The 11,190-nt window shown below is 39.4% G+C and overlaps 1 protein-coding gene across 1 annotated transcript in view; it reads left to right on the plus strand.

The window, feature by feature from the left end:
* The first annotated feature begins 1,169 nt into the window (after nt 1-1,169).
* cd276 (CD276 molecule) overlaps nt 1,170-11,190 on the plus strand; it is an 81,063-nt gene continuing 71,042 nt past the window's right edge. Inside the window, exons 1-2 of the mRNA XM_005912884.3 lie at nt 1,170-1,435; nt 6,275-6,370. Coding sequence (XP_005912946.1) covers nt 6,325-6,370 — 46 coding nt within the window. The 5' untranslated portion in view covers nt 1,170-1,435; nt 6,275-6,324. The remainder of the gene's footprint in view (nt 1,436-6,274; nt 6,371-11,190) is intronic.

Raw genomic sequence — 11,190 nt, forward strand, 5'->3', positions numbered from 1 at the left:
TATATATATATATATTTTTTTTTTATCACTGAGCGCACTCTAAATACCACTATCATTTTTTCTTTTTTTTTTACATCTGCACATTAGAGCTCTGAAATGTCAAATTTTAATCAATTTAAAGATACATTTTTACCATCCCATAGCCCGCTGAAGAAGATGTGGAAATCACTTTAGTTTGTCAGCAGATCAAAGTGAAATTAATTATCCAAGCCATTAATATCACTTTGTAGCAAACCCCTCTGTTATTGTGTTGTTTTCTTCTGAATGTTGTGTTTTATGAAATACAGCAATGCTGTATGTGGAAAGAAAAGTCGATGACTGCATGTGGGGGAAAAAGTGTGTCAAATAATGCTTAATTTATGGCACCATGATTGTGTCCATTTCCATTTCTGCTCCAGTGCAGTCCTCCACAGTCTCAACTGCAGATTGCTGGATGTGGGTAGTGCTGTTTATTGGTCGAATGCTGACCTGTTCCCAGAACAGGGAAAAGAAAAAGAAGAAAACAGCAGAATCCACCAAGAATGGAAGAAGCATAAAAAACCCATCAAAGATATTACAAATAATTGAACATTGTATGAACATTGCACAGTGGCTGCAGTGGACAGTTTCCATTATTTTTATTTCGTTTTTGTCTCTGTGGCTGGCTGATGGACCAAGAACAGCACAAGCAAGAGTATCATACTTTTGACACAACCCCTATCTGACAACAGACACTGTTTGTAGCTCTTCACAGACTGCCACAGATGTCCAGTGCACTAGCACTGCTGAACCATAATTTCCTGTTTAGGCGGCACATGGATGGTGCCAGTGTGTGGGGGGCTTTTTTCAGTGGCGTTGTTTTGAAATTGCAATCAAATTGCAAGCATCCAAAAATGATTTACAATAATTTGTGTTATCCCCGGGTGAAAACAAAAATTTGCCAAGCACAATACAATTCATTCTTTCGTTATTTGTGTGTGTGTTTTTATTTTATTTATTTATTAACCTATTAATTAAAAAAATGTACATTTTACCACATTAGGGCCACCATACCTTTTAGGACCATACGATCTGCACACACTTGGACTTGGAAGTACTCAGTCAAACCATGTATTTATCCTGAAATACTGTAACGTGGCAAGAAAAGTCGATGAGTTCACGGAAAAAAGGTACGACACTAAATGGTTAACTGGGGGTCAGCATGACATCACTGCTGGACGAAGCAGCAAGGAGTGGTTTCTGTGAAGAGCTCCCCGTCCCAAATCAATGGAACATACCCAAACACTCAGGAAAAACGCCCTCTAGTTTTATCCAGCGTCAAAACAAAGTGTTATAGCCGTGCTTTGCTCTAAGAGGAATGAACTGCTCTGGAAAATCACACCGCCAGCGCTGAACAGAGAAAAGAGTCGCCTCCGCTGGAGGGTTGGTGGTTTTCAAGTTTCTCCCTCTTGTCATGGTAAGCATTTATACATATAGTGTTTGGGGGCAAAAGCACCAGCTAACCGGCATGTTTTGTTTGTATCATAGTGAAAAAGCTAACGGGAAACTTAGGTTATTTTAAAAGACGAGCAACAGCTGGGGAGAAGGGAAACTCCACGAAGTCGGACCAGGGAGGCGCTATGGCTGACCTAAACAGGCTTAGTCTGCTCTGTTCACCGGATCTAGAGACACGTCTGGTACAGATGTTTGTAGCTTACCTTTTAAACAAGTCGTGGGCCTACTAAGCTAGACAGTATGCTCTATCAAAAATGGAGCTAAAAAGCTCATATTTATGAATTAAACGGACTGCGCCCTCGTTTGATAGAAAGTGAGCATTGCATTTAACGGTAGTTCCAAATAAAGTAACATTCATAAAGAAGCTGCTTACTACTGCAATATCTTCCTCCAGTTTCCTCATATTTTCTTTCTTTGTGTTTTTGATTGAGCTGTGGCGATGGAGGCCCGTGTTATATTACCGTTACTAGATTCAAACAAACTACATGTGGGGTAAATAGTACCCTGGTAATACTAAAAAGTCCTACCAGACTGATAATTTGATATATCTAACCTAAAAAAATCACACAAACAAGCTATGCAGGCTAAAGGTTTGAATATTAAGAACACATATACTTTATTTACTTTGAATACAGTTTAACACCCCTGTTATAAATTTAAATAAAGGCTAAAGTTTTTTTGTGCGAGGTCTCTTTACACTCAAATATTTCCTCCATTAACTGTTATAACTGTTACAGTAACTGCTGTTTCAGCCGCTGTTCTGCTTCAGTACAGATCTCTTATGTGATTTTTATGAGACTTGTATGTGTTTACTTTTGTAAACTAGAACCAAATCAGACAAATCAAATCTCAATATGTGGGGGATAAAAATGCTTGCACGCATAAAGTGGCAAACCAGGTTATCCTAGATTACATTGGTCACCAATCTGTACTCTAAGACAGATTGGGGCTTCATATTTCTACCATAGAAAGACAAGGCTTTCTCCTAATATTTGCTTCTTAATGCAAAACTTGAAGGATAAGCTTTTCTCTAGAGTGAACTTCTTGGATGTCACAGCAGGATGACAGTCAGGAAAGTGAGGTTGCAAGTCGGCATATTTGCTCTTTAAAGAAAACAAGCTTAGAAGGTTTGAAGCCACAGGAATGGTGCAAAGAGGATGCTGCCTGCCGTCATCCTGCAATTGTCACTTGATTGTGCAGCTGCGCTTAGCAGGCAGGTACATCTACCCGTGGGAAGCAGGAGGATGTAGAATTTATCATTCAGGATATTTCTCTATGAAAACTGATCACTGAAAAAAAAGCGAAGAGCTGGCTAGGGGATGAGCTTATTTAGTCTTTTTTACAGGTGCGCTACCTTCTTTTAGTTCTTGTTTTGCTTCCCCATGCCAATTCACATGCAGCATATATCAAGAATGCCATAAGATAAAAGTTACTCTAAACTTTGCAGATTACCAAGAGCCAAATATTGATTCATACAGATGTATACCCCTGCCTCATAGCCGTCACTAAATTACATGTTGAACACTAGTATGAGACTCAAGGTGGTGCTGTAGTGAAAACTAAATTTGGCATTCAGTAGTAAAAGTCAAACTTTTATACAGCTCCTTAGCCATAAGCCCTTTTTTAAAGTTTAAGATATGCTTTTCAGTTTGATGAGTGAATTATATGTTATATTATACTTTTATTAGGTAATGCTGTAAATGATTTGACTAAAGGAATCCAGTCATTCCTAAGAGGACTCATGTAAAATCTAGCTACTGCCTCTATATAAAGTTCAGGGGCTCTGTTTTTGTCTTTAAGGTTAAAAAAATGTCAGTATTGTGAGTAAGGTGAATGATGGTCCAGATGATTTGAGGAGCTTGGTAACGATGCTTTATGCCAATCAGACATTTTAGTCAGAAAGGTGAGTCAAGATTTAATATCTTGGATTCAAGAGTGTAGTAGTAAAGAAAGAGGACCACTATAACTGAGATTACTTGAAAGAATAGAGTGATGGTACAATGAGCAGGGCAAAATTGTTCATCTTAATGTTCTGTGACATCTCAAGAATCATTTCCCTTTCCCCTGACCTCAATAAGAACTTTAATAGTCCTTAACATATAGTGTCAAAATGATATAAAAGGGCAATTATGACTCAAAAGCTTACAACTAATCACTAAGAGAAATTTGAGCTTTTTTTGCTGTCAAGCAAGCTTTTGAACCCCTTTCTTTTTTTCATTTATATGGTCTTATGACAGTGCTGTCAATTAACTATTATAACACCATGAAAATAATTTAAATGTCAAAACCTGAATAAAAAGCTGGCAGTACTTTTTATATATTGATGTAAGATGGTAATGGATAATATTCAACTGCAACTTCCTACAGTTAAGCTTTATTGTATTCTTATATAAAGTTTGTGACATGCAAGTTTAGTTAACGAAATCTTAAATTGAAAAAGGAAAGAAACAAAAGCTGGTAAGGGGTCAGCAATGTGACTCATTCAGTAAAATCTGTTTGATGGCTTCCTGATGTCTGGGCTGCACAGACTGAGTCAGACTGTGGTTTGGTGTGTTGGCAGACTACAGTTCATGCTACCATTAGGAATATATTTAGGTAAAGTTGGAAAAATGCTGGCTACAATACACATCTGCTCTTTTATTCAATTAATATTTATTCTCATTGTTGAGTCTCGCTGCTGTGAAGAATTCAGTGTCTCTAAGGTTAGAAAAATTCACATTGTGATACAGAAAGTCTGGAGTGGAGAGCAGAGCTGTTGTGGAAAATGCTATGAAACGGCACTCCGGCCCACATCCTCTCTGCTGAAGCCATAAATGGAAACTCATGGAAAAAGCTTTGGCTAAACCATGAGGTGGAGCTACATGATGAAATGATTCATAGCACTAAAACAAAACATTTGATCCATCAGCTGTTTTCCCATTTTGAGATGTGTTTGCACATGCAAAACATAACGCAAAATTTCCAGAACTTGTAGATTTGTATGATCCACCAGAAACTTTTATCACTTGTGGTGAGTGGTAGGGCGTTGCCCAGCTTACAGTCATACCTGGATTTTCAGGGTTTTCATCAAAGCAGTGAATCACACTCAGTGATTGCTATAAATCCTGGATAATCCTCATTCATGTGGTATAAAAGAAAAAAACAAAGCCCTGAGCTAATTTTCTGTGTTTTCAAAGAAGTTGCATCGAGGTAGGACTACCCGGATGTGGCAAAAGCAGTGATTATATTGGTCAGTAATTATCTAGATTATTTAAATACACCAACGTTAACTTTAAAGGGTGTCTTTTTACAAGTGATTTGTTCGATCTTTAAAAACTTTGGAGTGAACTTTTAATGAAAAAAGCGAGGGATACTGCGGGAAACAGAGTCATTTGGCCCCTGCCAGCCCACAGTCTCTACTGGGATGTCAGCGGGTGCAGAAAGGGGCAACAAAAGGCAGATTCGCATTGCTCAGGAGAGCTACACGATAGCCAGAGAGAAAGAGATGGAGAGCTGAGGTCAACAACTGATGCTGTGGTCGTACGCCTCCAAAACCAGACCAAATGAGAGATTATGGGAGACGAAAGCAGCTGCAGGCAACCGTTAAGGATCCTTCCACAGTTTCACCTACAGAAGCCTTTTATGACTTTTGCTCCGTCTACCTAGATGTTTTTAACTCGAAGCAATGGGAGTTATCTACAGAATGTACAGTTGTGGTTAGAAGTTTACGTATACTTATCATGGGCATACATTTTTTTAAGTAATTAAAGATGCATGCTGTGCAATCATTTCACTGTGGAAAAAGAGTTGGTTCAACAAAATCATTAAAAGCCCCAAATAACCCTTATATTCATGCCCATGATAAGCACATGTCAACTTCTGACCACAAACATATATGAAAAGTTCAGTTTTCCTTGTCCAATTAAGTTATTTTTTTTTTTAAATAATTGACCGTTCTTTGTTATTAACAGTGTTAACAATGTGAGAATTACTCACGCATGTAGTATTATAATCCACAAAATACCAGTTTTCTTTCTGCTTTAATAGCCAAAATATTGTTCATCAATATTGTTTATCTCAAGAAAACATTACCTAGAGATTGTGTGTACAATAGTTGCAAAATGTAACAAAGTGTTGCTTTCTAACATCTGTGTGTTTGTGTGTTTTTTGCACTGTTTTACACCACTAGTTCATATTCTGTGGTTGTATCACAGTGACTTTCTTTCTTTGGGGAAAAAACAATAGTCTTCAGTTTTATCCAAGATGCAAAATCAGGGTTTTGTCTCAGCAAATACAGATACAAATAATGACCTTTACCAATCTAGCTGAGATAAGTATCTTATAAATATTTCATGCATGGGAGAGTGGAGGTAGACAAGGAGGAGATAGTTTTGTCTGGCTGTACTTAGTCCTCACAAAGTGTTTCCCTCTGGGGAGTGGAGAGAATGATTTGGCTGCTTCCTGTCAACTCTGAAAGTCCCCATTTGTCATCACAGCTTTACTCGCTCTGAAAAGAAAGAAGCTTTCAGCAGGCCAGAGAAAGGACTGTCTTAGTCACCTTCACGTGTAACTTAGTTTGTCAGTAAAGTTTGTAAATGACAAAATTAATTTGAGATTTTCATATAGCACATATTGTCTTCTCATCTCAAATTCTCTCCACTTGGGAGAACAAGCTAAAGAACGCCAAGACACATTAGTATAAGGCAACCCGTCTGGTTTCAGTAATCCTCCAATCAGCTCATCATCTTATGTTGCTATACTATTGTGTCCTTGTTATAAAAATCTCGGGGCTCCTCATATGTCTGTGTTTATTCCTCCGCAGCGCTGTGTCTGAAGAAGTTGACCTGCACTTTGAATCCATCCTGAAAGACCATGCTGTCCCTCCTGCTGTCCGCAGTGCTGGCTGTCCAAGCGATGGGTGGGTGTTGCTGCTCCCTCTGCCCTGCTATTAGATTTGAGTGGCTGCGGTGGGAAATGTCATCGCTTGTTAAACAATACACCGTGCAGGGCCTATTAGTCTTTTGCCTTCAAAAGCTTCACTGGGAAAAAACAACCGTTCAAATGAGGCTACTCCCCAAAAACAATGTGCCAATAGTTTAAAAGTTATAAACTGTCCCTGTTTAAACCCACATCAACTGAAATGAGTTGTCAGAGAGCAAATTCCTATTTAAACAGATGTCTGGCTAAAGGAGAAAAGGGATATTTTTCAAAGTAATTCTTTTGAGTTTAGTTTTAAAGGGTTACAACTTCATCATATGAGGGTGTTTTGTATTTTCTTTATAATTCAGCTTGTAAAAGAGAACAGCTTTGACCTTTTCCAAGCATGTGAGGAGTGGCGAGAGCTCTGGGCATAGGTAAGGTGCGCTGTGAAAAATGCTAGAAGTTGAGTTTTCCTGCCTTGACTCAAGAAGGGTGATGAGGAAGTCATCGTATTATATTTATAACACCGGGAAGCAGGGTGCTGGTGGTTGATGTTGCAACTGAGGATGCATGACTCGCATACTCAAAAGTTTCACTTCAGTAGAAATGACGCTCAAAGAAAACTTGTCATCATAAAAAAAGAAACAAATAGCCTGGGCTGACGTGATGGCATCTCATGACAGTAAATAAAAGAAGGGAATGGCATATGCCGAAAGAAGTATCAACAGTGCATATATTTCAACATCAGCCCTTTCTCAGTTGGTGTGTGGCTGATGCCATGTAAATTTAAATCTCATATTGAGTACCATTCTTCTATATTAATATATAGCCTGAAGAAGAAGGACAAAATCAGTTCGCAAATCCTCAAAGTTCACAAAGAACTTTTATCGTCCAAAACGCCATCATTTAAAGAGCTTTTTTTTGCCTTTTCTGCTCTCCGGTTGAGCTGACACAACCTCCTATCGGCCATCAGTGGCACATTACAATTTTGACTCAGTGGACCTAAGTGTCTTCAGTGGTTCATTAGGGACCCATTCTCTCCCAGCACAAATGGGCCTGCGGCCTGCTCATTACTGGCTGTGTAGCATCCACTGCCTAACTCGCTTCCCTCAGTGGGAGGGAGGAGGAGGAGGTGTCAGGGACTGATGGAGCTCTTTAACTCACGGGTAATGGGCTATATTGTAGCTCACACAATGATTCACTTTCTGCTAACTGGAGCACTAAGTGAATTAGTTGGAGTCTAGTTTGATACTACAGTCTGCCTATGTAACACCGTATCATATTACAAAAGTCTCATATTTTGTGGACATTATTTAAACTATTATTATCACCACTTCCTGTAGCTTTAGAGAGCTTCTGCTGGCACGCACAGAAACCTACAGACTTGTGCATTTAACTGAGCATCTATTTATATCTGTGGACGGCTGTGCTGATATGATCCAGGGTCTCCGAGGTCTCTAACTCCCTCGCTGGGATTACTTGCTGTAATCTTTGTTGTACTCAACCATGTCATTTCTTGATAATTCCTGCAAGTTCCCATATCAGCAGACGTGATTTTACTTTGTGGGCTTTGCCAAAACACTTTGTGAGAATGGTATGTTTTGGGGTAAAAAAAAGAAAAAGAAATAAGGCATATGACAGCACTGTCATCCCAGCATAGTAACATTGTCTCTGTAGCTCCCAGCTGTATCCTGACTCAGGAGTCAGATGATGGATTATTCTCAGTAAAATCTCTCCCTGATGTTACTCATACAGCACTGCACAGCTGTTGCCTCCAGAGCTAGGATGAGCCTTGTCTGTAGGTGGATGTTGTTTGTCTCTATTTAGGAAGCAGGAGAGAGAAAAGATTGCCACCCTGCTCAGAATTGGCTTTGACCCCTGACCTTAAGTGTTACTTAATTTTTTTTTAACACACTCATTATAACGTACTGTGGTTACAGGTGTCTGCAAAATGCAAAATAAATTGCAGATCTGTGTACAGTAATGCCTGAGCCACAACAGTTAGCTGAGTACAGTAACAGTCTTGGCTTGCAGTACACAGCAGTGTCAGCCTGTTGCAGAGCTAACAGGGGGCTGTCTAGCTAATTGCTTGTTGTTGTCATACTCTGTGTTCAGTTAGCACAGTCACTAGGCTGCCAGAGCTCGCTGTGGGCAGCTCTTAGAAACCAAACAATGAAAGAGAATCGCATCCATGCAAATGTAGAATTGAAAACCAGACACGATTTTTACTCTCAGTGATGGCAACTGTAAGGTAATTCAAATTAACTAGCATAATTGGATAGATTGCATCTGGTAAAGTAGTCGCCAGGCACAGATTATGGCAGGGCCCCAGAGCGTGAAAATAGCCCGCTCATGCCTTCATCTCTAGTGTACTTTTTAAAGGTCTGCTAACTATGAATACCCTCTTCCTTCCCTCCTTTTCTCTTCACAGCAATTGATTCTGCAGAGAGGGGACACTTTAGCCTGTGCACAAATTCAATTTAGGGTTATTACCCTGTATCAGTGATGTTTTTGCTAATTTGATTGTGTCCAGTAAAGTATCCTTTTAAAAACAATCGAGGACAGGCTCAACAAAGATTGGTTTCGCTGCAGTGCATACATAATGACGAGTCTCTGTTGGCTTGCCTCTGTCTCACTGTTTCCCAGCTCTTCTTTTCTTACAGTGCACTTATTGAAACAGAGTGCATTACCCAACTAGCACCTCATGATTATTTCAACAAGTCTTAAAAATGCTGGCTTGTGGATCGTTAAAAAATTGATACAGGTAATATGCCGAGATTGCAGTTCTGGAGGGGAAGAGAGGCCTGAAGCCATATGTGGGCCTGCTGTGTGTCTAGTAGGCTTTGATGAATGTGTTGAACGGATGCTGATCTGTGCTTGGGAAGTGTCACAGCTACTACTGGCTTGCTGCGAAAGCATCCCAGCAGCTGACAGAGGGAGACCCCTGCTTGCCTGGTGTTGCGTCTGACACACGGCGGTGGTGACGTCGGGTGCTGTGGGGATAAAACTCTGCCTGTCTTTTATCGTGATGTGTCGGGTTGTTTCATGTTCAACTCCAACAACGAACACCCATCAAACTGAATTTGCATGCGTGATCTGCATTGTTTAGTTACATTTTTTGGTCTGAAAAAACCCAACCACAATTGTGAGATATGTACAAGAAACTTCTTCTTTGGTAGATGTTGCACATTACAAATACTACAGCAAAATCTACTTCATAGTACATTTTAAGGTCTCATTACAATTATTGTAATGAGGAGCCAATTTTGAGTTTCAGTTTCTTGGCTCACTGCGTGACATTTGAATCCCTTTCAGATACCTCGTAGTGACAAATATTTGAAATTATAGCCTTCCCCTACTTTGGATTAATTTTCAGCTTCTTCAGCCACTGTTGGCATTACTAAAACATTTGAAGAGTATGAGAAATTATCAGCTCTAGATTCATCATCAAATAACAGTTCTTACTAACAATTTGTGACCTAGTGGAGCATTAACAAGTAAATGAATTAGTTTTTCACCTTTTGTAATTGGAAACAAACTGCAGCACTTATTTTTGTTAGGCTTTAAATATTAGAAATCATGTTCACTTTACTAATATCTGACCCCATGACCCTACTGCTACCTTCAGGCGCTCTCATGTACACCATCTCTTCACTAGTTTTTCTGTCTCCTGTTCATCAAAGGCTCTCTGTCCCTCCAGCTTGTAAGCCAGAGGCTTGCCTTTATCTGCCCACTGTTCTTTAGCCAACACCATCTGACTGCCGAAATCCGTTAACGAGTTATTGACGGGATATGAGATGACATACTTCTATGAAGAAAGAAAGGCAGAAAAAACACAGGTAGAGAACAAGTAAGAGATGAATGAGAAAAAGGAAAATAGAGCAATGATAATTCCTGTTGTGATTTATGATATTTTTTGAGAATAAGCTCTCGGTCCTCAGTGATTCCTATCCATATCATACTTACTATGCACATGCTCCCATCACTCAGTTAATGTTTTCCAAATGCTTTTTTTTTTTCCAAATAGGAGTGTTATGGACATGCACATCTGCTCTGACACCATGAAATCAAAAGCTAGTGTTCCCCTCAGACTTATACAGGGATTGGTAATATCATAAGAGTAATCGGTATGAAAGGGCTTGCAGATCCTTTGAGCAAAATCCTTTGATGTTCAGGTAGAGCGTAATGTGTAGAATAGAAATGTGCTGAGCTACAGTTACATTCATCAACAGAGGGGGGCACTGTTGTAAAAGCATTTTTTTCCTGCGTCTCTCCCTGCCCAACCAAAACCCACTGTCGGTGCAGTCTGTTAGTATTGCACCTTACGTACCGGTTTGCTTTGCTGTGTCAATATTGCCCCAGCAATTTCCCCTCCAGTGCTTGTGCTTGATGTTCCTTATGTATTAAATCATATTAGCACTTGTTGTATCATGTTTCAGCAGGGCTGTACCTTTTAAACATGCACTTACTGTGTTAAACACTCATTGTGCAAATAGCTCCATTCCCTGTTAGTGAATTGATGCCATTATTAGCTTTATGAAGTGGGACAGAATGGAATGAAATTAACTCTAATTGGAGCAAAGACACTTTTTTGTAGTGCTAAAAAATGATTATTGAACTGAGTGTTAAAAATATATTTTTTTGTAGTGGACATTGATGATAAAGACTGGAGGTATCTTTGTAGATTACTGCAGAAACTCCTGATTTGAATAACGACGTGTGTGTGTGTGTGTGTGTGTGTGTGTGTGTGTGTGTGTATATGTATGTATGTATATATGTATGTAGGACATTGGAAGGGGCCCAGGTAGTGATGTAGCA

The sequence above is a fragment of the Haplochromis burtoni genome, unplaced genomic scaffold, assembly GCF_018398535.1.
Source record: "Haplochromis burtoni strain Fernald_Lab_line unplaced genomic scaffold, NCSU_Asbu1 Contig_2, whole genome shotgun sequence".
Taxonomy (NCBI): Eukaryota; Metazoa; Chordata; class Actinopteri; order Cichliformes; family Cichlidae; genus Haplochromis; species Haplochromis burtoni.